The sequence below is a fragment of the Oncorhynchus masou genome, chromosome 32 (genome assembly GCF_036934945.1).
Source record: "Oncorhynchus masou masou isolate Uvic2021 chromosome 32, UVic_Omas_1.1, whole genome shotgun sequence".
NCBI lineage: Eukaryota > Metazoa > Chordata > Actinopteri > Salmoniformes > Salmonidae > Oncorhynchus > Oncorhynchus masou.
The window spans coordinates 24,488,018-24,515,478 of NC_088243.1; the positions used below are offsets into that span (position 1 = coordinate 24,488,018).

The following is a 27,461-nucleotide window of genomic DNA, read 5'->3' on the forward strand; positions in this document are numbered from 1 at the left end:
TTTCAGTGGTCTATAGCTGTAAATGAGAAAGTTGGACGGGTTTGATTACTTTGGAAACTCCCCTTTGCTCTTTAGATTGTGTTAATATCATGGATTTGGCTGACACTGAGTGGCTACATTGTCTTCTCTATTGCACTGTGTTCAAACAGCGCCCCTAGCGAGGATCAGCAATTGTAAGCTACCTTTTAAATCAAGATGCTTGTGTCTCCCCCGTTCTTTCCACAGACAAAGTGATGAGCTACTCATATTTGGTAACACTTTATATTAATAAGGTAGGTAGGTCTAGGATTTATTGAATATATAAACTGTTAATACATCGTGTATATAGGGTTTATTCATAGTTTATGAACCTGTAATTAACAGTTAAAATACATTGGTAGATTTGTGCTGTTGTTGCCAAATAGCAGTAGGCTAGTGTTAAGTACTTTAGTAAAAAATACTTTAATGTACTGCTTTGGGGGGTATTTTTGGGAGGTATTTTTTAAAACTATTTATATTTTCGATTACTTTTACTTCACGACATGCCTGAAGACAATCATGTACTTCTTACTCCATACATTTTCCCTGACACCCAAAAGTCCTCGTTACATTTTTAATACATAGCAGGACTGAAATTCACGCACTGATCAAGAGAACATACCTGGTCATCCCTACTGACTGGCGGGCTCATGCAACACAAATGTTTCATTTGTAAATTATGTGTGTTTGAGTGTGCCTCTGGCTATCCCTAAATTAAATAGATTTGCTTAATATAAGGAATTTGAAACGATTTATACTTTTGATACATAAGTATATTTTAGCAATTATATTTACTTTTGATACTTAAGTACATTTAAAACCAAATACTTTTAGACTTTTACTTAGTATTTTACTTGGTGAATTTCACTTTTACTTGAGTCGTTTTCTATTAAGGTATCTTTACTTTTACTCAAGTATGACAATTGTGTACTTTTTCCTCAACTGCCAAATAGTGAGCTTATGAATGCACTGTAGCCTATTGATTAATAACCTGTTATTATTTCCAGTGCACACAGCTAATGAACATGTATTAGTTTATTTATAGATGTATAAATATATAGACTTAGACCTAATGGTGAATTATTAGTTATGGGCCTATACTGAAACTATTTTACATAAGCCTAATTTCAATGTAAATAGTTACCAATTTTCAGTTATTTATAAATGCTGCCATATGTATTGGAGTGAAAAATTACCCATAAATATTCTGATATATTTTGCGCAAAATTCAGTAGGCATGTTAATAGAAATAGCTGCAGTTGACATACACAACAAATTACAACTTTGTAGGCCTTGTTACTGCCTTAGTTTTTCCACATACAGTGCATTCTGGAAAGTATTCAGACCCCTTCCCTTTTTCCATATTTTGTTATATTACAGCCTTATTAAAACATTTATTATATTAATTTTGTTCTTCATTAATCTACACACAATACCCCGGAAACAGGTTTTAGAAATGTTTGCAAATGTATTAAAAATAAAAACAGAAATACCTTATTTACATAAGTATTCAGACCCTTTGCTATGAGATTTGAAATTGAGCTCAGGTTCATCCTGTTGCCATTGATCATCCTTGAGCTGTATCTACAACTTGATTGCAGTCCACCTGTGGTAAATTCAATTGATTGGACATGATTTGGAAAGGAATACACCTGTCTATATAAGGTCCCACAGTCGACAGTGCATGTCAGAGCAAAAACCAAGCCAGGAGGTCGAAGGAATTGTCCATAGAGCTCTGAGACAGGATTGTGTCGAGGTACAGATCTGGAGAAGGGTACCAAAACATTTCTGCAGCTTTGAAGGTCCCCAAGAACACAGTGACCTCCATCATTCAGACTCAATAGCCTCGGTTTTTCGGATGACTGCCTTGCCTGGTTCACCAATTACTTTGCAGACAGAGTTCAGTGTGTCAAATCGGAGGGCATGCTGTCCGGTCCTCTGGCAGTCTCTATGGGGGTGCCACAGGGTTCAATTCTTGGGCCGACTCTTTTCTCTGTATATATCAATGATGTTGCTCTTGCTGCGGGCGATTCCCTGATCCACCTCTACGCAGACGACACCATTCTATATACTTTCGGCCCGTCCTTGGACACTGTGCTATCTAACCTCCAAACGAGCTTCAATGCCATACAACACTCCTTCCGTGGCCTCCAACTGCTCTTAAACGCTAGTAAAACCAAATGCATGCTTTTCAACCGATCGCTGCCTGCACCCGCATGCCCGACTAGCATCACCACCCTGGATGGTTCCGACCTTGAATATGTGGACATCTATAAGTACCTAGGTGTCTGGCTAGACTGTAAACTCTCCTTCCAGACTCATATCAAACATCTCCAATCGAAAATCAAATCAAGAGTCGGCTTTCTATTCCGCAACAAAGCCTCCTTCACTCACGCCGCCAAACTTACCCTAGTAAAACTGACTATCCTACCGATCCTCGACTTCGGCGATGTCATCTACAAAATTGCTTCCAACACTCTACTCAGCAAACTGGATGCAGTTTATCACAGTGCCATCCATTTTGTCACTAAAGCACCTTATACCACCCATCACTGCGTCTTATATGCTCTAGTCGGCTGGCCCTCGCTACATATTCGTCGCCAGACCCACTGGCTCCAGGTCATCTACAAGTCCATGCTAGGTAAAGCTCTGCCTTATCTCAGTTCACTGGTCACGATGGCAACACCCATCCGTAGCACGCGCTCCAGGAGGTGTATCTCACTGATCATCCCTAAAGCCAACACCTCATTTGGACGCCTATCGTTCCAGTACTCTGCTGCCTGTGACTGGAACGAATTGCAAAAATCCCTGAAGTTGGAGACTTTTATCTCCCTCACCAACTTCAAACATCTGCTATCTGAGCAGCTAACCGATCGCTGAAGATGTACATAGTCTATTGGTAAATAGCCCACCCATTTTCACCTACCTCATCCCCATACTGTTTTTATTTATTTTATTTTCTGCTCTTTTGCACACCAATATCTCTACCTGTACATGACCATCTGATCATTTATCACTCCAGTGTTAATCTGCAAAATTGTAATTATTCGCCTACCTCCTCATGCCTTTTGCACACAATGTATATAGACTCCCCTTTTTTCTACTGTGTTATTGACTTGTTAATTGTTTACTCCATGTGTAACTCTGTTGTCTGTTCACACTGCTATGCTTTATCTTGGCCAGGTCGCAGTTGCAAATGAGAACTTGTTCTCAACTAGCCGACCTGGTTAAATAAAGGTGAAATAAATAAAATAAAAAATTCTTAAATTAAAGAAGTGTGGAACCACCAAGACTCTTCTTAGAGCTGAGGAGTGGCTTCCATCTGGCCACTCTACCATAAAGGCCTGATTGGTAGAGTGCTGCAGAGACGGTTGTCTTTCTGGAAGGTTCTCCCATATCCACAGAGTGACCATCAGGTTCTTGGTCACCTCCTTGACCAAGGCCCTTCTCCCCCGATTGCTCAGAAACATGTGTGAATTGCACCATTTTTTAAACTGAGCAATTGAGGGAGAAGGGCCTTGGTCGGGGAGGTGACCAAGAACCCAATGGTCACTCTGACAGAGCTCTAGAGTTCCTCTGTGGAGATGGGAGAACCTTCCAGAAAGACAACCATCTCAGCAGCAATCCACCATTCAGTCCTTAATGGTAGTGGCCAGACGAAAGCCACTCCTCAGTAAAAGGCACATGACATGACTTGAAGTTTGGCAAAAGACCCCTAAAGGACTCTCAGACCATGAGAAACAAGATTCTCTGGTCTGATGAAACCAAGATTGAACTCTTTGGCCTGAATGCCAAGTGTCAAGTCTGGAGGAAACCTGACACCATCCCTACAGTGAAGCATGGTGGTGGCAGCATCGTGCTGTGGGGATGTTTTTAAGCGGCAGAGATTGGGAGACTAGTCAGGATTCATCTATAAGTCTTTGCTAGGTATAGCTCCGCCTTATCTCAGCTCACTGGTCACCAACCCGTAGCACACGCTCCAGCAGGTATATTTCACTGGTCATCCCCAAAGCCAACACCTACTTTGGCAACCTTTCCTTCCAGTTCTCTGCTGCTAATGACTGGAACGAATTGCAAAAATCCCTGAAATTGGGACTTCAGTGAGACTTATATCTCCCTCACTAACTTTAAGCGTCAGTGCAGCTGTGCACAGCCCATCTGTAAATAGCCCATCCAACCAACCAACTAACTACCTCATCCCCATATTTGTTTTTGTTTTTCTGCTCTTTTGCACACCAGTATTTCTACTTGCAAATCCTCATCTGCACATATATCACTCCAGTGTAAATTGCTAAATTGTAATTACTTTGCCACTATTGGCCTATTAATTGCCTTACCTCCTTACTTCATTTGCACCCACTGTATACAAATTTTTCGATTGTGTTACTGACTGTAGGTTTGTTTGTCCCATGTGTAACTCTGTGTTGTTGTTTTTGTCGCACTGCTTTGCTTTATCTTGGCCAGGTCGCAGTTGTAAATGAGAACTTGTTCTCAACTGGCCTACCTGGTTAAATAAAGGTGAAATAAAAAATAATAATAATAAAAAGGATTGAGGGAAAGATGAGCGGAGCAAATTGCAGAGAGATCCTTGATGAGAACCTGCTCCGGAGCGCTCAGGACCTCAGACTGGGGCGAAGGTTCCCCTTCCAACAGGACAATGACCCTAAGCCAGTAGCGTGCCGTGGTTCTGGGGCCTGGGCCTTCAGTGAAGTCCTACACAGTCCCACCCGAATTAATCCACGTCTTATTACCATCATTATGATACTATGGCTCTAGACACTATACATTTAGAGAGAAACGCAGTATAACCAGGCGTTGCGTCACCTTGAAATTGACATTTTTATTCAGAGAATTGCAGGGGAAGAGTACAATACCTTTTCATTGTGCAGCTTCGTTGCCCTGCGCGCTTGTTCGTTGAGCTGTAGATCCACTCGGGTGTCCCCAAAAGTTTTCAAAAGCACCATTGCTTGTAAGTGCCCAGCCGTACTTTAGTGTCTTGTTGCTGCCTTGGTTAGACAACTCAGGTTTGCAAAGCCAGTGTGGCTCCAAACACCAAATCGATCACTTGCAAATACAGTGCGTTGCGAAAGTATTCGGCCCCCTTGAACTTTGCGAACTTTTGCCACATTTCAGGCTTCAAACATAAAGATATAAAACTGTATTTTTTTGTGAAGAATCAACAAAAAGTGGGACACAATCATGAAGTGGAACGACATTTATTGGATATTTCAAACTTTTTTTAACAAATCAAAAACTGAAAAATTGGGCGTGCAAAATTATTCAGCCCCTTTACTTTCAGTGCAGCAAACTCTCTCCAGAAGTTCAGTGAGGATCTCTGAATGATCCAATGTTGACCTAAATGACTAATGATGATAAATACAATCCACCTGTGTGTAATCAAGTCTCCGTATAAATGCACCTGCACTGTGATAGTCTCAGAGGTCCGTTAAAAGTGCAGAGAGCATCATGAAGAACAAGGAACACACCAGGCAGGTCCGAGATACTGTTGTGAAGAAGTTTAAAGCCGGATTTGGATACAAAAAGATTTCCCAAGCTTTAAACATCCCAAGGAGCACTGTGCAAGCGATAATATTGAAATGGAAGGAGTATCAGACCACTGCAAATCTACCAAGACCTGGCCGTCCCTCTAAACTTTCAGCTCACACAAGGAGAAGACTGATCAGAGATGCAGCCAAGAGGCCCATGATCACTCTGGATGAACTGCAGAGATCTACAGCTGAGGTGGGAGACTCTGTCCATAGGACAACAATCAGTCGTATATTGCACAAATCTGGCCTATATGGAAGAGTGGCAAGAAGAAAGCCATTTCTTAAAGATATCCATAAAAAGTGTTGTTTTAAAATTTGCCACAAGCCACCTGGGAGACACACCAAACATGTGGGAGAAGGTGCTCTGGTCAGATGAAACCAAAATTGAACTTTTTGGCAACAATGCAAAATGTTATGTTTGGCGTAAAAGCAACACAGCTCATCACCCTGAACACTATCCCCACTGTCAAACATGGTGGTGGCAGCATCATGGTTTGGGCCTGCTTTTCTTCAGCAGGGACAGGGAAGATGGTTAAAATTGATGGGAAGATGGATGGAGCCAAATACAGGACCATTCTGGAAGAAAACCTGATGGAGTCTGCAAAAGACCTGAGACTGGGACGGAGATTTGTCTTCCAACAAGACAATAATCCAAAACATAAATCAAAATCTACAATGGAATGGTTCAAAAATAAACATATCCAGGTGTTAGAATGGCCAAGTCACAGTCCAGACCTGAATCCAATCGAGAATCTGTGGAAAGAACTGAAAACTGCTGTTCACAAATGCTCTCCATCCAAACTCACTGAGCTCGAGCTGTTTTGCAAGGAGGAATGGGAAAAAATTTCAGGCTCTCGATGTACAAAACTGATAGAGACATACCCCAAGCGACTTACAGCTGTAATCGCAGCAAAAGGTGGCGCTACAAAGTATTAACTTAAGGGGCCTGAATAATTTTGCACGCCCAATTTTTCAGTTTTTGATTTGTTAAAAAAGTTTGAAATATCCAATAAATGTCGTTCCACTTCATGATTGTGTCCCACTTGTTGTTGATTCTTCACAAAAAAATACAGTTTTATATCTTTATGTTTGAAGCCTGAAATGTGGTAAAAGGTCGCAAAGTTCAAGGGGGCCGAATACTTTCGCAAGGCACTGTAATAGGCATTCCCAGCAGTACAGTTTGCAGTGCTTCTCGGAGCCTGTGAGTCATTGATAGCGCCCAGAATTGAAAGTGGCGAACGAACCCCTTTCCCGCCTGTGACAGGCTTTGTAGCATCGGCGTCTACCTCTCCTGACAATGTCTAACTTTTCTTGAAAAGTTTGTCTTGAGAATGGCGTTGTAATTATATCCTCGACCAAATCGATATCTTCTCCTTCTGCCATTGAAGGTTGAAAAAACAGCTTAGTAGTACACTAAGTAATTCGTTGATCAATATCAATTTCAGTTTCCTAGTTCTGAGACCTGAATTCTTCCGCCGCCGACAGAGATGGCCGCCTCGCTTCGCGTTCCTAGGAAACTATGCAGTTTTTTGTTTTTTACGTGTTATTTCTTACATTAGTACCCCAGGTCATCTTAGGTTTCATTACATACAGTCGAGAAGAACTACTGAATATGACTTTCGCAAAGCGGATCCTGTGTTCTGCCTTTCAACCAGGACAATGGAATGGATTCCAGCCGGCGACCAAAAAAAACGACTCCGTAAAAGAGGGAAACGAGGCGGTCTTCTGGTCAGGTTCCAGAGACGGGCACATCGTGCACCACTCCCTAGCATACTTCTCGCCAATGTCCAGTCTCTTGACAACAAGGTTGATGAAATCCGAGCAAGGGTAGCATTCCAGAGGGACATCAGAGACTGTAACGTTCTTTGCTTCACGGAAACATGGCTCACTGGAGAGACGCTATCGGAGGCGGTGCAGCCAGCGGGTTTCTCCACGCATCGCGCCAACAGAAACCAACATCTTTCTGGTAAGAAGAGGGGCGGGGGCGTATGCCTTATGGCTAACGAGACGTGGTGTGATCACAGAAACATACAGGAACTCAAATCCTTCTGTTCACCTGATTTAGAATTCCTCACAATCAAATGTCGACCGCATTATCTACCAAGAGAATTCACTTATTATTCACTTATTATTCACTTATTATTATATTACTTATTATAATCACAGCCGTATATATTCCCCCCCAAGCAGACACAACGATGGCTCTGAACGAACTTTATTTGACTCTTTGCAAACTGGAATCCATACATCCTAAGGCTGCATTCATTGTAGCTGGGGATTTTAACAAGGCTAATCTGAAAACAAGACTCCCTAAATTGTATCAGTATATCGATTGCGCAACCAGGGCTGGCAAAACCTTGGATCATTGTTATTCTAACTTCCGCGACGCATATAAGGCCCTGCCCCGCCCTCCTTTCGGAAAAGTTGACCACGACTCCATTTTGCTGATCCCTGCCTACAGACAGAAACTAAAACAAGAAGCTCCCACGCTGAGATCTGTCCAACGCTGGTCCGACCAAGCTGATTCCACACTCCAAGACTGCTTCCATCACGTGGACTGGGATATGTTTCATATTGCGTCAGACAACAACATTGACGAATACGCTGATTTGGTGTGCGAGTTCATTAGAACGTGCGTTGAAGATGTCGTTCCCATAGCAACGATTAAAACATTCCCTAACCAGAAACCGTGGATTGATGGCAGCATTCGCGTGAAACTGAAAGCGCAAACCACTGCTGTTAATCAGGGCAAGGTGACTGGTAACATGACCGAATACAAACAGTGCAGCTATTCCCTCCGCAAGGCTATCAAACAAGCTAAGCGTCAGTATAGAGACAAAGTAGAATCTCAATTCAACGGCTCAGACACAAGAGGTATGTGGCAGGGTCTACAGTCAATCACGGACTACAAAAAGAAAACCAGCCCAGTCACGGACCAGGATGTCTTGCTCCCAGGCAGACTAAATAACTTTTTTGCCCGTTTGAGGACAATACAGTGCCACTGACACGGCCTACATCGAAAACATGCGGACTCTCCTTCACTGCAGCCGAGGTGAGTAAAATATTTAAACGTGTTAACCCTCGCAAGGCTGCAGGCCCAGACGGCATCCCCAGCCGCGCCCTCAGAGCATGCGCAGACCAGCTGGCTGGTGTGTTTACGGACATATTCAATCAATCCCTATACCAGTCTGCTGTTCCCACATGCTTCAAGAGGGCCACCATTGTTCCTGTTCCCAAGAAAGCTAAGGTAACTGAGCTAAACGACTACCGCCCCGTAGCACTCACTTCCGTCATCATGAAGTGTTTTGAGAGACCAGTCAAGGACCATATCATCTCCACCCTACCTGACACCCTAGACCCACTCCAATTTGCTTACTGCCCAAATAGGTCCACAGACGATGCAATCTCAACCACACTGCACACTGCCCTAACCCATCTGGACAAGAGGAATACCTATGTGAGAATGCTGTTCATCGACTACAGCTCGGCATTTAACACCATAGTACCCTCCAAGCTCGTCATCAAGCTCGAGACCCTGGGTCTCGACCCCGCCCTGTGCAACTGGGTACTGGACTTCCTGACGGGCCGCCCCCAGGTGGTGAGGGTAGGCAACAACATCTCCACCCCGCTGATCCTCAACACTGGGGCCCCACAAGGGTGCGTTCTGAGCCTTCTCCTGTACTCCCTGTTCACCCACGACTGCGTGGCCACGCACGCCTCCAACTCAATCATCAAGTTTGCGGACGACACAACAGTGGTAGAATTGATTACCAACAACGACGAGACGGCCTACAGGGAGGAGGTGAGGGCCCTCGGAGTGTGGTGTCAGGAAAATAACCTCACACTCAACGTCAACAAAACTAAGGAGATGATTGTGGACTTCAGGAAACAGCAGAGGGAACACCCCCCTATCCACATCGATGGAACAGTAGTGGAGAGGATAGTAAGTTTTCAGTTCCTCGGCATACACAAGACAGACAAACTGACAAAGTTTTCAGTTTTTCGGCATACACATGACATACACAGACAAACTGAATTGGTCCACTCACACAGACAGCATCGTGAAGAAGGCGCAGCAGCGCCTCTTCAACCTCTGGAGGCTGAAGAAATTCGGCTTGTCACCAAAAGCACTCACAAACTTCTACAGATGCACAATCGAGAGCATCCTGGCGGGCTGTATCACCGCCTGGTACGGCAACTGCTCTGCCCAAAACCGTAAAGCTCTCCAGAGGGTAGTGAGGTCTGCACAACGCATCACCGGGGGCAAATTACCTGCCCTCCACGACATCTACACCACCCGATGTTACAGGAAGGCCATAAAGATCATCAAGGACAACAACCACCCGAGCCACTGCCTGTTCACCCCGCTATCATCCAGAAGGCGAGGTCAGTACAGGTGCATCAAAGCTGGGACCGAGAGACTTAAAAACAGCTTCCATCTCAAGGCACTAACATTGAGTGGCTGCTGCCAACACACTGACTCAACTCCAGCCACTTTAATAATGGGAATTGATGGGAAATGATGTAAAATATATCACTAGCCACTTTAAACAATGCTACCTAATATAATGTTTACATACCCTACATTATTCATCTCATATGTATACGTATATACTATACTCTATATCATCTACGGCATCCTTATGTAATACATGTATCACTAGCCACTTTAACTATGCCACTTTGTTTACATACTCATCTCATATGTATATACTGTACTCGATACCATCTACTGTATCTTGCCTATGCTGCTCTGTACCATCACTCATTCATATATCTTTATGTACATATTCTTTATCCCCTTACACTGTGTATAAGACAGTAGTTTTGGAATTGTTAGTTAGATTACTTGTTGGTTATTAATGCATGTTTGGAACTAGAAGCACAAGCATTTTGCTACACTCGCATCTGCTTACCATGTGTATGTGACAAATAAAATTTGATTTGATTTGCCCATATAGGACCTGCCTCTCAATATTGGTAGTCCAATCAAAAGACGTGCATGCACTACGCCTGCTAGCTGGCTTCTGTGTAACACTGGAGCCAGCCAGCAGGCGTACAATAGCCAACTCTAAAGCTGATTGGTTGACACTAAATTTTAATTTCCATTCACTTTAAGCTACAAGCGCCCGCACTGTTGATTCTGAAGGCCTGAGGGCAGATTTTGGACCCCTGGCAACACATGATGGCTGAATATGATTGGATAAAATATCTAACATAAAGACCAGCCCTCCGAATCTCAATCTGGGGCTGGAAGCAGTGCAACCAAGAGGAACGCTATGAAATGAAGAGTGTAACTCTTACTCTGGGGAATAATTTAATACATATTTGTGGGAAAATATATTTAAAAAAGAATTATATTCTGATGATGTTTAGGCCAGCAGAGAAGGCCTTGCTGGCCCTGACGGCCCACCACTGCCCTAAGCACATAGCCAAGGCAACGCAGGAGTGGCTTTGGGACAAGTCTCTGAATGTCCTTGAGTGGTCCAGCCAGAGCCCGGACTTGACGGTGTTTCAACAAAGTACTGTGTAAAGGGTCTGAATGCTTATGTAAATGTGATATTTCCGTTTTTTATTTTTAATACATTTGCAAAAAAAATCTATAAACCTGTTTTTGCCCTGTCATTATGGGGTATTGCGTGTAGATTGATGAGGGGGGGGGGACAGTTTAATCAGTTTTAGAATAAGGCTGCAACATATCAAAATGTGGAAAAAGTGAAGTGGTCTGAATACTTTCCGAATGCACTGTACATGTGCATATGATGCCATCTGCTGTTTCATTTAGGGTTTGCATTCCAGAACAATATTTTAACTTGCACTCAAAGCATCTCTTTTTAAACATAGCCAACATAACAATTTCACCATGTCTTGCCCATATAAGTAGCTATATGCTTTTGCCTTTTTGTTTTGTATGTTATGTATTGAGTATACATTAAATTAGGCTATAGTAGGCCTACGTAGTATTATTAGTCGGCTTGTATTAATAGGCGTAATTAGAATTAGAAGTATTGTTATAGGCTTGTATTAGTCATGCTTATATTTTTATTACTATTGGGTATTATTGTTAGGTTGTTATTCATATTATACAAAGGCATTATAACAGGTGTATGAGCCGACCTTATATGTTCAGGTTGACTACAAAATGCTCAGTGGACAGTGTGACTTCAGCATACCGACAAAAGTCATGTTCCTCAATCTGAGTGAGGGAGAATTCAAACACTATTCTAAATAGACTGATTCTCTTGCGAGTTGCCGCTGGCATAAATGTTTTCTTGTTTGCGACATTTTTATCACAGCTCAGAATGGGTCATTTATTGGTCTGTTACCTGCATGTTTTATTCGATGAAATGTTTGCCAGCAGATCTCTCGGCTGCTGCCTTGATGGGGTATAAAGGCTATGATTAGCAAATAAATCAAGATATTTGTGTGCAAATTAACAAAGGACACTGGATAGATACAAGCGACTATCTCAACGTCGGAGCAAGCAATTTAAGCGCAATTCGCAACTCCACGCCCTACTGCTAATCGGTACCACAATGTCCCCTCCAGCCTCCGCTGCGGCAGCGAGTGAAAGCAGTACAACCACCGTTTTCGAGGAAGACACCAGAGAAGAGGTACCACTCTCATATCATATTATGCTGCCATAAAATTGCCAGAAGCCGTGCTATAATAAAACGTGTTCATAACCTAAGGCATAAAGCACCCAAACCCTTCCATGGTTTTAGCTGAATGTCACAGATGTTGCATAGCCTACATTATTTGATATTCATGACAATCGATCAGGGGGTATGACAATTATTTTGATCGTTTGATGTTGGTTAATAGTATTTGCAAGATAAATAGCTATTTACCAAGTATTTTCCTGTTAAGAGTTGGTAGGCTATATGTTTCAATTGACTATAGGTTTAGACTGATTAATGTAAGAGCTGAGCTACCTTGCTGTGCATCAAATAGGAGCTTCATAGAAGAAGGGGGGAAACATATTGTTAACAAAACGTCAGAAGCCCCTAAATAAATCAAATGTTGATTGGTTAGAATGTTATAATGGTGTGTCCGTTTACATTTACCAACACTGTATCCACTCTTTTTGCATGCTTTGAATTAACAGCAGAGGCCCTTGAAGCAATCCCTGAGCAAGTCCCTGTGTAGAGAGAGCTTCTGGAAATGCCTGCTGCTCTCTATGCTCATGTACGGCTGCATGGGAGCCATGGTGTGGTGTCATGTCACCAAGGTGACTCGCCTCACCTTTGACAGTGCCTTCAAAGGGAAGTCCATGATGTACCATGACAGCCCCTGTTCTGACGGATACATCTACATCCCTCTTGCCTTCCTGCTCATGCTCTACCTGGTCTACTTGGTGGAGTGCTGGCACTGCAATGCCAAGAGTGAGCTGCAGCATAAAATGGATGTAGAGGGCATTTATGAACGTATCCAAAGGATGCAGCAAGCAAAACCCTGTATCTGGTGGAAGGCCATTAGCTACCATTATGTGAGACGGACTCGGCAGGTCACACGCTATCGTAATGGGGACGCCTACACCAGCACACAGGTCTACCACGAACGGGTCAACACCCATGTGGCTGAGGCTGACTATGACTATGGTCACTGTGGGATGAAGGACATCTCAAAACAACTGCTTGGTCTGGAGAAGGCCCCACTCACCAAACTGAGATTCACCAAGTGCTTTAGTTTTGCTAATGTGGAGTCTGAGAACTCCTACCTCACCCAAAGAGCAAGGTTCTTCACTGACAATGAGGGGCTTGATGACTATATGGAGGCACGGGAGGGGATGCACCTGAAGGACATTAACTTAAAGGAGTGTGTGATTGTGTTTTCTGAACCTGACCACCACCCATGGTATGTGTCTCATCATGTGTTCTGGGCAGCATCCTTCCTCACCTTATCGTGGCCCCTGAGGGTTTTCACAGAGTACCGCACTGCCTACGTCCATTACCGTGTGGAGAAACTCTTCGGGGCGGATTACGTCCCTGTGACGCCTCTCGATGAACGCCCTTACAGCCACCGGATCCCCCGGGTCAACACCATCGACAGCACAGAGCTGGAGTGGCACATCCGTTCTAACCAGCAGTTAGTGCCTAGCTACTCTGAGGCCGGACTCATGGAACTGGCCCAGTGCTCCTCTGGTGGCTTTGGCGGTTTAAGACAGAACTGCGAGCGCTGTCACCGGGCAATGAGCAGCTCCTCTGTTTTCTCCAGGAGTGCCCTCAGCATATGTACCGGCAGTAGCCCGCGGGTCGGCCGGGTGCCCTACAGTGGCAGCCGCTTCTCCTTGGGCCGGCGCTACGGATCGCGACGCAGCTGTTTCTGGAGGAGTAGAAGCAGTTTGGATGAGCGATTGAGTCCCAGTGAGAACACCCGCTGTCTTTCCGGGCGCCTAACCACTGACGACGAGGACCCCCCAGATTACCAAGATGCTCTCTGCTTCCCAGTGCTCATTTTTCACTGTAGTGAGAACTGCCACAATCACAGGTCCTTTCATAGGAATGGCTCCTGTGTGGAGACCTCTCTATGACAATGCAATGTATTCACAGATAGCATGACTTTGTGTGTGAACAAAGATGTTTGCCCCGTGTGACACTAACAACTACAGAAAACCTCATGGCATAAGATTGTTAATGGGATTGGATAGATGTAAATCTTAGGTGCATATTCCCTCAATACCTTTTAACTAGTGATCACTAGGGGTTACATTTAGGCAGTGACAACACTAAAATATGGAGATGTTACCCCCAAAAAATGTACACATTCAATGCAGTCAAGTAATTTTTTTTGTAAACTTTAGGCATAAATCAAGGCTGGTGGGGATGAATGCTGGAGTCTATGTTCTATATACGTTAATAAGTGTATTGAGTATAATTGTTTTTGCATTCATTTCATAAATACTTTCATAAAGTCTTCCTCTTAATTATGAAATAACAATACACATTTATTCAACACATCAGTTGAGAGAAGTTTTTAAAATTAAAGTAATCTGGAAAAAAATCAACAGCAATAACTATGACTTCACCATTCTCTCATAATTGGAACCAACATGTTGAGATAACTGCCAAATGAAAACAAACATCAATGGCACAGTTTCTATGACTTCATTTTGTTTGTATCAGTTCTATTTGAACACTATATGATAGTCACATAGGCTATTGACATGTAACATTGCTTACTTAATCTGCAAGTGGTGCCCCAACACCTTTTTAACAAAGGCACCTGCAAGTTATACAACTACACTTTTCTGAGGGGTTTTGGTTTCCCCATTGGTTTAATAATATGAAGCACATGAGACATACTTTCATATAAGAGTTAGAACATGGCTCAAATTCTTTCCAACAACTCACAAATATCTGTTAATAATCACTTAAGGTCACACTAGACATGATGAATTGTAGCTGTAAATGTTGAATTGTATATGAATGTTAATGTATATTTCTTCTCAAACTTTGTAGCAAGTATGTGTTTAAATTGACAAATATGTATATTAACATGGAAAATACATAAACTATGACAGTGATGGGAAAAGTAATTCCATAGTCTTCTGCAATGCAAATAAGATATTGCAACAAAATAATCACAAATAATAAATACACTGTCACCAGTTTGTGAGGCACATTGTATCCTTTGAATGATTGAAAAAATAAACCTCCCACTGGGCGCAGACATCAATTCAATGTCTATTCCACGTTGGTTACACGTCATTTCATTGAGATGACTTGAAAACAACGTTGATTCAACCAGTGTGTGCCCAGTGGGGTACTGATCACAAACCAACATTTAGGTTAAATACATATATATATATATATTTAAAAAAGAGCATGAACAAATACTGATTAAAGTTTTTGATTGAAATATTGGAAAATATTAATTTAAATGTTATGGAAAAAACAAGAATGTCGCCCATACGCCTCTGATTTATTTGTGTAGTTTTCATGAGGTGTAAATACACCTGTACTCGGCTACACTCTCTTTCCAATAAAAAGCAACATACTGATACTCTTGCTTGTGCAGATTGTATTTTCCTCTACGATGTCTCTTATGTGCTTGATTATTGGTAGGATATGATGATAATGGTGCACATTTTCCATATGGTTTGCCTTCACATTAATTTTCACCGTTTACAGGTCAGACTTTTAATTTGAAGGATCATCAAACTTGACGCGGAAGTGATTTGACTGTTGCAAGCTTCACAAGGGTCAAGTCAGAGATACCTTTGAGGAAATTGGCAAACTCCACTGAAAACGCCCATAGTCAATGTTGCCCATGCGTGGTCAATGGGCACGGTGCATTCTGGACTGGGCTATTCTGGACAAGGAAAACTCTCTTTTAAGGAGTGAATGGGAGACAATTGAGTGCTAGCTCAAAAACCGAAATTAGCATGATTTCGTGAACAAGAATATCTCCAGATATGTGAGATAATTAACTTGTTCACTGTAATATCGTATAGCTTAGAAATAGACACATTACGTACTTTCGAGGAAAATAGGCAGGTTTCTCGACCAATACCCTGACTTTGAGAAGGATTGCGTGATGGCTGATGAAGAGCGAGGCCCAACTCTGCGGGAAATCTGTCTCCCTCCAGCAGGTGGCGTTTTTTCGTTGTTTTGCCCACCAAGTTTTTGTATGGAGGTCAATGTGTATCGAATTTGGTCAACAACAAAACATTTATGGCTTATTTGCTACGTGAGGTTTATATAATCGAATATATGTTTCGTAATGCTTAAGTTGTCTGGAGTGTTCTGATATAAGTAGGATATGTGAAATGTCGGCAACTTTTAGAAAAAAAAACAATATTTTGGAGTTGTCTCGATAATGCCTATGGATATTCATGATAGTAGGATAGCCTCTCCCTCTCCATTGAATATAGGTGGTTGCCTTCAACCACCCTCATAGAATATTCAAAAAGGATTACAATAATGAGATGTATCCACCAATCTAAAATAAAAATAAAAGGATAGGGGGGAGCTAGACAGCCAGTCATGACGCTTTGTGGACAATGGCTCCTATTTCTAGGGCGGAGAGATGTATCTTGTCAGTACATCCATAATCTTTGGTGACGATTAGTTCAGCAACAGCGTGACGCAGCATGACAACACGATTGGTCGACAGACTGCTGGGTGGGGCCATTCATTAGCCAGTTAACGTGCTCTCATGGCCACACCCCCACTGTAATGTGAGCATTCATTAGCATTACCATAGAGTGGACCACCAACATAACTGTTAACAATGTTTCCCATCTATGACATTACATGTATATAGTTCTTGATTCCCCAAAGGCTTGTTCTACCAGAAAATCACAATCGACTGCCCTTTGCAACTTTATGGTGTTGTAAATGTCTACTTTTTCAAGGAGCTACAGCATGCAGGGATTGTTTGTACAGGCACTTGCCCTGAGACAGTTGCTAATGTGGAGTACCCACAAGCTGCTGAACCCTGGACACGGGCCTTACTGAACACTACACACTCGCCAGCTGTGTTCCTCCATGACCATTGGGACACACAAGCTCCCTACACGCTGGAGTTCAGCTAAGACCTGGTCGGGTCTTCATCAAGTGAGGTTCAAAAGCGGCAAAAAAGGAGGTGCCAAGGCTGTACAGGATGAGGAGGAAGATGATGAAAAGGATCCTGAGCACAGTGACTATGAGGATGAACCTGAGGATGACTCCCCATTGTACCCAAAGACTACAAAGACATGGAGAAATATGTGCAGTCCTTTCATTATGTTATCGTGAAAGTTGGCCTAGATATAGCACGCAAGTGAGTGGTTATAGAGTTATGTCTTTGGATTTTCAATGGGATGCACTCAAGGAGAAAAAAAATGGGTAATGGTATCATTAGTATTTGGCATCAATATCTGCAACAATTTGAGGGGATCCATATGGGTCAAATTTGAGCACCTCTCCTTAAAGCTTGGTCATTCAGGTCTTGAAATCACATTTATACAATTTCGCTCACGGGTGAATGAAGAGATGAGGTCAAATGAATTGATTGATATGGAATGGAATTGCCCTACTATTTAAAAGGCTCTAGGCCTACCTGCAGTGGCTAACTGATTTTTTTTGTCTTTATTTCTGCAGAGTGGAGGATGAATTCTATGGCAACAAGCTTCGGCTAAATGGGCAGAAACTCATCAACAAAAGTAAATTGGGGAGTTACTTTTGTGCCTAGTAATGACTTCTATAATAGACATATTTCTGCCAACCTTCAACATCTTACAAGACTGTAAGGACCCAAATCCATCCCCCGTGCACTGAAGTGGTAGAGCAGTCCAATCAACACCCTGCTTAAGTTTCCTTCACTGTACTGATCTTTGGTTCTCTCTTCAGGTTAAAGTTGTAGACACCTTGGACCTGGTATTATCAGAGAAAGAAACGGACACTGTCACACTTTTGAGAGTCATCATTAATTAATAAGGAATTGGGCAAATCCAAGGGTGGAGACCAGTACAACGTTGTTCTGAGGCGCTGGAAAAACTTGAAACTTCCAAAGCAGGATGCCTTCAAACAATGAGTTTTCAGAGGACAATACTGACTATACTTCTCGCCATTGACAAGGGAATTTTAATATCTACATTTTGCATGATGTTACATCAAAGTGAATGGTTCAGTTTTTACAGTAGCCCTCTTGGTACAGTTGAAGTTGGAAGTTTATATACACCTTAGCCAAATACATTTAAACTCAGTTTTTCACAATTCCTGACATTTAATTCGGCTTTTATTTATTTTATCACATTCCCAGTGGATCAGAAGTTTACATACACTCAATTAGTATTTAGTAGCATTGCCTTTAAAATGGTTTAACTTGGGTCAAACGTTTCGGGTAGCCTTCCACAAGCTTCCCACAATAAGTTGGGTGAATTTTGGCCCATTCCTCCTGACCAGAGCTGGTGTAACTGAGTCAGGTTTGTTGGCCTTAATCACACATGCTTTTTCAGTTGATTGAGATCAGGGCTTTGTGATGGCCACTCCAATACCTTGACTTTTTTGCTCTTAAAGCTTGGTTACAAATGGGTCTTCCAAATGGACAATGACCACAAGGATACTTCCAAAGTTGTGGCAAAATGGCTTAACTTCCTGACTGCTGTCTTGAGATGTTGCTTCAATATATCCACATAATTTCCTTCTTCATGAGACCATCTATTTTGTGTAGTGCACCAGTCCCTCCTGCAGCAAAGCACCCTCACAACATGATGCTGCCACCCCCGTGCTTCACGGTTGGGATGGTGTTCTTCGGCTTGCAAGCCTCCCCTTTTCCGCCAAACATAACGATGGTCATTATGGCCAAACAGTTGTATTTTTGTTTCATCAGACCAGAGGACATTTCTCCAGAAAGTACGACCTTTGTCCCCATGCACAGTTGCAAACCGTAGTCTGACTATTTATGGTGGTTTTGGAGCAGTGGCTTCTTCCTTGCTGAGCGGCCTTTCAGGTTATGTCAATATAGGACTCGTTTTACTGTGGATATAGATACTTTTGTACCTGTTTCCTCCAGCATCTTCACAAGGTTCTTTGCTGTTCTGGGATTGATTTGTAGTTTTCACACCAATGTACGTTCATCTCTAGGAGACTGTGTCTGAACGTTATGACGGCTGCGTGGTCCCACGGTGTTTATACTTGCGTGCTATTGTTTGTACAGATGAATGTGGTATCTTCATGCATTTGGAAATTGTTCCCATAGATGAACCAGACTTTTTAGATTTTTTTTCTTGAGGTCTTGGCTGATTTCTTTTGATTTTCCCATGATGAGGTTTAATGGCTCAACCTAAGTGTATGTAAACTTCCGACTTCAACTGTATGTGTCATCAATGGCTTATCTGGTTTCAAATGGCCTTGACACAATTTTGAATGAACAGTCTCCAAGTCATTCTACATAATTAAGCAATGGATAGTCATGGCTTGAATCAGATGCAAAGAAAATGTGTGGGATAAGTATTTAATTAGCTAAATGCTAATAAAGTGAAATGCTAAATTCAACAGATTTTATTACAAATGGGTTAACATGACCTGTTGCTATAGTTTAATACAGATTTATAGTACAAACTTCTATAAGAAGGTATAACATAACATTTTATAAAAGACCAGTGGAGCCATACTGCTACAACATGTGCGATGGAACAAAATAATATCACAATTTCTATCCATATTTGACTGATCTACTGTCTTTGTACTATATACATGTTTATTGTTTTTAAGGCTACAACAGATTATCTACAGGGTAAGTTAGATGAGCTATTACAGTATTGTTTTTGTACATGGAAACAGTCTATCATCATGATATCCTCTATGAAAAACGACTAATGCTGTAGTTCAATATTACAAATACATCCATTAAGTACTAATGAAAAGCCTTTAAGATTGGCCTTATCCTACACAGGACTGTGTGCAAAGGCTTCACTATGCTATTCAGCTTATGTACTTGCGTAAATATTTAGAATTAAAAAATTAAGTGTTGCTTTCAGCTTTGACTAGGACACAGTATTTGATCTCTTGGCCTTCTTCAGTATGTCACACTTCTTACGGTTGGGCCGCCGGCACCGCTCATCTATGCTTGGCACGCATTCATAATGCCAGACCTCCTCCATCTTCTCAACTGGGTACACGGCCTCTACATAGTGGCGGATGAGCCTGAGACGCACAGGATCCAGCTGCTTCTTATTGCAGGCGCCTGAGTGGTTATACTGAAGTCGCAGGTTCTCCTGAGTGAAGAGCTCAGGGAAGAGGCGCACCAGTAGACGGGCAGAAAAGTTTCCAACAGAAAGGCTCTGCTGGACAATCTCTCGTACTTCAGCGTCGGAGAGCCAGTAAACCGAAGGCACCTGGAAGTCCGGGATCGACACCGTCAATTTCTCCAGTGGGATCTTGCAGAAGTCTTTGCTACTTTTTTCAGGCGGTAGTGGAGGAATCTCAAAGTCCTTCAAGCGCTCTGTGTTGAGCTGGTTCACTTGGCAAGCAGCCACAAAGTCCACAGGCTCTTGCTCCAACTCAGGAGCATAGACTTTGCGTTGCTGCTGGTACGACCGCCGTTGTTCCGTGTCTCGTCGCCTGCACCGCTCGTCAAGTTTACCCACAAATTCTAGGGTCCACACTCTGTCATTCTTGGCCCGTGGATATAGGAGCTGTACGTAGTGGCGAATAAGGTCAACCCGCACAGGATCAAGCTGTTTCTTCCCGAGAGAGCCACTACAGTTGTAATGCTTCCGTGCGTTGTCGTAGGTGAAGAGCTCAGGGAACATAAGTACCAACAGGCGAGAGGCGAAGTTCCCAATTGACAAGCTACAGTCATAGTTGTTCCTCAGCTGCTCCCTGGAGAGCAGATACTCTTGAGGCACACTGAAATCCGGTGGGGGCATCTCAAGTTGTTCAAAATCGACTGGCACAAGCAAGGACTTTTTTGACCTACGACCTGGTCTCTCGTAGTCACACAAGTCACTGATCTTGATGATAGAGACATCGTCAGGGAGGCTTGTGGAGTCATAGCTTTCATCGTTCATGTTCTCAGGATCGCTTCCATTGCCGTTACTGTGAGAACCCTCTATTGCGTCTTCTATGCGCTGCACACACACCTGCAGCCAACTATCCTCTGGAACATCAGGAAAATTTGCTTCCATGTATTTACGGATAATTTCTATCCTGTCAGAGTCCAGGATCATCTTTCCCACACTACCTTCTGGAAATCTCCCCTCCTCAAAAACCTCAGGGAAAAGTCGGTTTACAAGAAACATAAAGTCTTCAGGGGAAGAAAGCTCATCAAGATCCTCTCGGACCTCCTGAGTGTCAAACACAAGGTCTGGCACTACTTTGCTGTTGTTGGTGTGGTCACCATTGGAATCTAAGTCAAGGTACACTTCTTGTCCCTCCTCATTTATAAAATGGCAGGGCTGGTTCTGCTCAGCTTTGAAACCAAAGCTTGTAATAATCTGTTTCCCACATGACTGTTGCCCACTCTCCATATCCTTCTGGGCCCAGAAGCGGTTAAAGAAGTCATTAATCTGTAATAGGCATTCATCCTGCCAAATGTTGTTGTTCTTAACCAGAGGATAACACACCTCCACATAGTTGCGTATTAGCTGCAGATGTAAGGAATCCAACGTTCTCTTGTTGGCGATGCAACCACGAGTGCACTCCTTGGCTTTAAGAAGTTCTGGGAAGAGGTGTACCAGCAATCGACAACCCAACTCGCCAGCATTTGATGTCTGTTCCATCAGCTGACTCAGTTCCTCACTTGTCAACAGGTATTCTGGCGGAGGATGGAACTCAGTCGCCAGCTCAGATGGTTTGATCTGTTTCTTGATGCGAGTGACCTCTAGGGAAAGTAGATCAACCTTGCTGTGCAGTTGGGTCATGCTTGAGTTGAGCGTATTGAGGATGAAAAACATCTTCTCAATGAGGGAGTATAGATTAGAGTCTGTTGAAGCCATGGACCCTGCTGCCCCCAGGGCAGAGAGGGGTTCACTTCGGCTGTGCTCCCCTGTATTGACCAGTTGAGGAGATAAGAGGCTGCTGTAGCTTAGCCGCACTCCTCCCTCATGCTGAGCATGCTGGTCAAGGCTTGATGTGAGCTTCTTCTCTGTGATTCTGTGAGAGATGCTGTAGAGAGGCTTCCTGTAAGAGGCTATAGTCTTCTCCTGGTCTCCAGATGTCAGGCAAAGGGGTTGAGGCCTCGTGGACTCTTCAGACAATCTCCTCAGTAAGCGTTGCCCGGCCTACACAGAGACAACAAAATTATTATCCATTTCTTATCTCAGGTGTATTTTCTAAGTCATATAAGAACTAGAATAAGGATGCTAAATAAATAGATGGACAAATGTCATCACATAGACAGGCCTATTTAGAAAGTTCAGTTAGGCATGAGGTATAGATTATGCCATTTCATTAATTTACCTCACTAGAGACCCTGACTCTCTTGCTGCTGGTAGACTGGTCCAATTCAGAATTGTGAGCGTCACAGCCCATGTCCATAACAGTACGTTTGCTGTTGGCCTCACTAGTTCCAAGAGACCATCTTCGTGGTCCCTCAGTTGTCTCACTAATAGCACAGTCATCCGTCTCCAACTTGATGTCTTGAATGGGTTTTCTCTCTGCAGAAAAACATTTAAAATCAATGTTATGTTATTTACAAGTTAATTTGATTTTCCCACTTTAGGTGTTGATCAATCCAAACCGTTTCAAAGTGGATAGTTGCATTGTCACAGTGTAATTACATTTTTTATAGACTTACCTCGCTCAAGATTTTCTCCATCCGAGTTTTCCCCATGGTCAGAGGAATTCATATCCTATAGTGAAAAAATATGATAAAAATAAATCAAACCTGTAACATCTGTTTATTCGTTTCAGAATTAAAATGTCTCTGCACTGTTAAGTAATCTTGACTAAATAGACCCATTACATTAATTCCATTGTCCAAATTGTACTATATTGTTACACTTAATCTTTCATAAGATATTTCTTTCTCCTTTCGGAAAAGCTGACCACGACTCCATTTTGCTGATCCCTGCCTACAGACAGAAACTAAAACAAGAAGCTCCCACGCTGAGGTCTGTCCAACGCTGGTCCGACCAAGCTGATTCCACACTCCCAAGACTGCTTCCATCACGTGGACTGGGATATGTTTTGTATTGCGTCAGACAACAACATTGACGAATACGCTGATTCGGTGTGCGAGTTCATTAGAACGTGCGTTGAAGATGTCGTTCCCATAGCAACGATTAAAACACTCCCTAACCAGAAACCGTGGATTGATGGCAGCATTCGCGTGAAACTGAAAGCGCGAACCACTGCTTTTAATCAGGGCAAGGTGACTGGTAACATGACCGAATACAAACAGTGCAGCTATTCCCTCCGCAAGGCTATCAAACAAGCTATGCGTCAGTATAGAGACAAAGTAGAATCTCAATTCAACGGCTCAGACACAAGAGGTATGTGGCAGGGTCTACAGTCAATCACGGACTACAAAAAGAAAACCAGCCCAGTCACGGACCAGGATGTCTTGCTCCCAGGCAGACTAAATAACTTTTTTGCCCGCTTTGAGGACAATACAGTGCCACTGACACGGCCTGCAACGAAAGCATGCGGACTCTCCTTCACTGCAGCCGAGGTGAGTAAAACATTTAAACGTGTTAACCCTCGCAAGGCTGCAGGCCCAGACGGCATCCCCAGCCGCGCCCTCAGAGCATGCGCAGACCAGCTGGCTGGTGTGTTTACGGACATATTCAATCAATCCCTATACCAGTTTGCTGTTCCCACATGCTTCAAGAGGGCCACCATTGTTCCTGTTCCCAAGAAAGCTAAGGTAACGGAGCTAAACGACTACCGCCCCGTAGCACTCACTTCCGTCATCATGAAGTGCTTTGAGAGACTAGTCAAGGACCATATCACCTCCACCCTACCTGACACCCTAGACCCACTCCAATTTGCTTACCGCCCAAATAGGTCCACAGACGATGCAATCTCAACCACACTGCACACTGCCCTAACCCATCTGGACAAGAGGAATACCTATGTGAGAATGCTGTTCTCGACTACAGCTCGGCATTTAACACCATAGTACCCTGCAAGCTCGAGACCATGGGTCTCGACCCCGCCCTGTGCAACTGGGTACTGGACTTCCTGACGGGCCGCCCCCAGGTGGTGAGGGTAGGCAACAACATCTCCACCCCGCTGATCCTCAACACTGGGCCCCACAAGGGTGCGTTCTGAGCCCTCTCCTGTACTCCCTGTTCACCCACGACTGCGTGGCCACACACGCCTCCAACTCAATCATCAAGTTTGCGGACGACACAACAGTGGTAGGCTTGATTACCAACAACGACGAGACGGCCTAAAGGGAGGAGGTGAGGGCCCTCGGAGTGGTGTCAGGAAAATAACCTCACACTCAACGTCAACAAAACTAAGGAGATGATCGTGGACTTCAGGAAACAGCAGAGGGAACACCCCCCTATCCACATCGATGGAACAGTAGTGGAGAGGGTAGTAAGTTTTAAGTTCCTCGGCATACACATCACAGACAAACTGAATTGGTCCACTCACACAGACAGCATCGTGAAGAAGGCGCAGCAGCGCCTCTTCAACCTCAGGAGGCTGAAGAAATTCGGCTTGTCACCAAAAGCACTCACAAACTTCTACAGATGCACAATCGAGAGCATCCTGGCGGGCTGTATCGCCGCCTGGTACGGCAACTGCTCCGCCCACAACCGTAAGGCTCTCCAGAGGGTAGTGAGGTCTGCACAACGCATCACCAGGGGCAAACTACCTGCCCTCCAGGACACCTACACCACCCGATGTTACAGGAAGGCCATAAAGATCATCAAGGACAAGAACCACCCGAGCCACTGCCTGTTGACCCAGCTATCATCCAGAAGGCGAGGTCAGTACAGGTGATTCAAAGCTGGGACCGAGAGACTGAAAAACAGCTTCTATCTCAAGGCCATAAGACTGTTAAACAGCAACCACTAACATTGAGTGGCTGCTGCCAACACACTGACTCAACTCCAGCCACTTTAATAATGGGAATTGATGGGAAATGATGTAAAATATATCACTAGCCACTTTAAACAATGCTACCTAATATAATGTTTACATACCCTACATTATTCATCTCATATGTATACGTATATACTGTACTCTATATCATCTCCTGCATCCTTATGTAATACATGTATCACTAGCCACTTTAACTATGCCACTTTGTTTACATACTCATCTCATGTATATACTGTACTCAATACCATCTACTGTATCCTGCCTATGCTGCTCTGTACCATCACTCATTCATATATCTTTATGTACATATTCTTTATCCCCTTACACTGTGTATAAGACAGTAGTTTTGGAATTGTTCGTTAGATTACTTGTTGGTTATTACTGCATTGTCGGAACTAGAAGCACAAGCATTTCGCTACACTCGCATTAACATCTGCTAACCATGTGTATGTGACAAATAAAATTGGATTTTTTTAAATATTTTTTTTATTAAAAGTCCCATTCTATATTCAACAACATAACTGTGAGTGTTGTTCCATAGAAAGCAAAGCCTATGATGTTATTATTGTCGTAATCAAATAGGCCCTTGTTCACTTGCGACTTCTCTTTGTCTACTTCACCTGCTTGAACATGTTCATAGGCAATTAGGCCTATATGATGTCATACTGAACCCTCAGCTGCTTTGGAGCATGTTTACTAATCGAAAATGTTGGATTACATTCAAGCTACATTCATTTGACAAATAAATATAATACACTTGTGCTCTGCTGTTTAACTGCTAACAGTGGGTGAGTTGTGTTCTCGTAGTGATGCAAGAGAGGACTCAACGTCTGTAACTAGAGGCTTTATGACTTCTCACTCGCCCCCTTTTACTTCTGTTTCTGTCCCATCCACTTCCTCATTCTTCCACTAGAAGCCCATGAACCAAAACATGACTACACAGAGAGAGGAAGAGGCGAAACGAGAGGATGTACTCCGCCCAAGATCTGTCCACGTGAGATAAGCCCCTTTTTGTACGTCGGTCTTTGAGTGTTTAATAACGTGATGCTTATTTAATCGAATATAATGTTTAGGCTGTTACAAATACAATGATATAAGTGGATGCACGTGGCATTCGACAACTTTGAGAAAACGCACTAAGTTGTGCCTGACGTTCACACGCATATCTGCCCTCACACTGGCTAGAATGGACCCACCTGATCTCACTTGCCTTCAATCATTAAGGACATGTTTTTCCATTGTTAGAGCGGTCACTCGGCTATCTTGCCAATATAATAGATACTCTTTGGACTACACACACAGCTGTGTCATACTTTTCACGCTGTCAACTTGAGTCTTTCGTGGCAATTAAAAATGCAATGAGATTTATTTGAAAACACAGCAAATGTATATTTCTACTTCGCATTAAAGCTAGCTAATCATTGTTTTTAGGGATTCTTCTTTAGTGACGAGGCAGTGTATATCCTCGGACGAGTTTTTCCCACTCGTCTTCGTGGAATTGTCTCAAAAACGCAGATGCTCGAGCTCACCTTTACGATTTCATGGAGTCCTTTGCAGTAATTGAAGGTTGGGTTAACATATTTGCCGAGAATGTCGTGGGAATTTCACACACGGATAACTGTTGTTCGTGTTTCTCCTCTTTTTTTTCTTCTCTGTGCCGTCTCGCGTGACGTGATTGGGCGCGCGCCTGCTGTGTCATTTCCGCACAGCTGTGGATGTGTTTTGTGTGGCCGTGGGCCTTGTGCATGATGACAACAGAGGTAAACGATGACTCAAATTGCGCGAAAATGCAATGAATCGAATGGTAAATTAGCTATATTATTTGTGGCTAATTTGCGAATCCCCATATGAGACTTGATAGCCTTGCAGACTATTTCACGTGAGCTGGCCTCCAGGCTGAATACGGCCCAACAGCAGATTTTCTCTGCATTTCAACAGGTAGCTGCAATTAATAGCGCTATCTGAAGATGTGCAGTATCTTCGCAGAGTGGGCCACGAACGAATAGTAAACCATGGAGAAAATGAATCCAGTGTCATTTTCACCTGCACAAAGTGAATTCTAGTGTTCACTTACATTCCATGAGATTACATAGCCTACCTAAACATTTGTGATGGAAGACTTTATAAACAATGTATCCAATGACAATGAAAACATCGATCAAAGTGATTTATTAACCCCGTCCTTTAATTAATACACAGTTAAATCAATTGACAACCCTTTTTAGCTCCACTTGCAACTTGAACATAAAAAGTAACATTACTATGGTATATGTCTCCCTCCTGTGTTTTCAAATGGAATTGCATTTACAACAGGGTGGCGGTGAATAAATGGCACTTTGGCCCACTACTGTAAGTCCAAGTCAGATTCCCAGATAAAAATAAGTAAATCGTATTTCTCACAATTAAA

At 43.1% G+C, this 27,461-nt stretch overlaps 2 protein-coding genes and 1 pseudogene across 2 annotated transcripts; 2 read left to right on the forward strand and 1 right to left on the reverse strand.

Annotated features, from left to right (window-relative positions):
• The first annotated feature begins 12,077 nt into the window (after positions 1-12,077).
• On the forward strand, positions 12,078-14,151 carry LOC135526943 (transmembrane protein 151B-like). Its single transcript, XM_064955608.1, has 2 exons — positions 12,078-12,181; positions 12,676-14,151. The coding sequence occupies exons 1-2, from the start codon at positions 12,104-12,106 to the stop codon at positions 14,098-14,100; spliced, it is 1,503 nt and encodes a 500-aa protein (XP_064811680.1). The 5' UTR covers positions 12,078-12,103; the 3' UTR covers positions 14,101-14,151.
• Positions 14,152-16,169: 2,018 nt separating this feature from the next.
• On the forward strand, positions 16,170-20,034 carry LOC135525740 (mitochondrial transcription rescue factor 1-like; annotated as a pseudogene).
• LOC135525738 (BEN domain-containing protein 3-like) lies at positions 18,121-26,734 on the reverse strand. Its single transcript, XM_064953544.1, has 4 exons — positions 26,584-26,734; positions 22,794-22,848; positions 22,457-22,653; positions 18,121-22,278 (listed from the first exon to the last, which is right to left on the reverse strand). Exons 2-4 carry the CDS (start codon positions 22,843-22,845, stop codon positions 20,041-20,043), a joined length of 2,487 nt encoding a protein of 828 aa, XP_064809616.1. The 5' UTR covers positions 22,846-22,848; positions 26,584-26,734; the 3' UTR covers positions 18,121-20,040.
• Between the last annotated feature and the right edge of the window lie 727 nt (positions 26,735-27,461).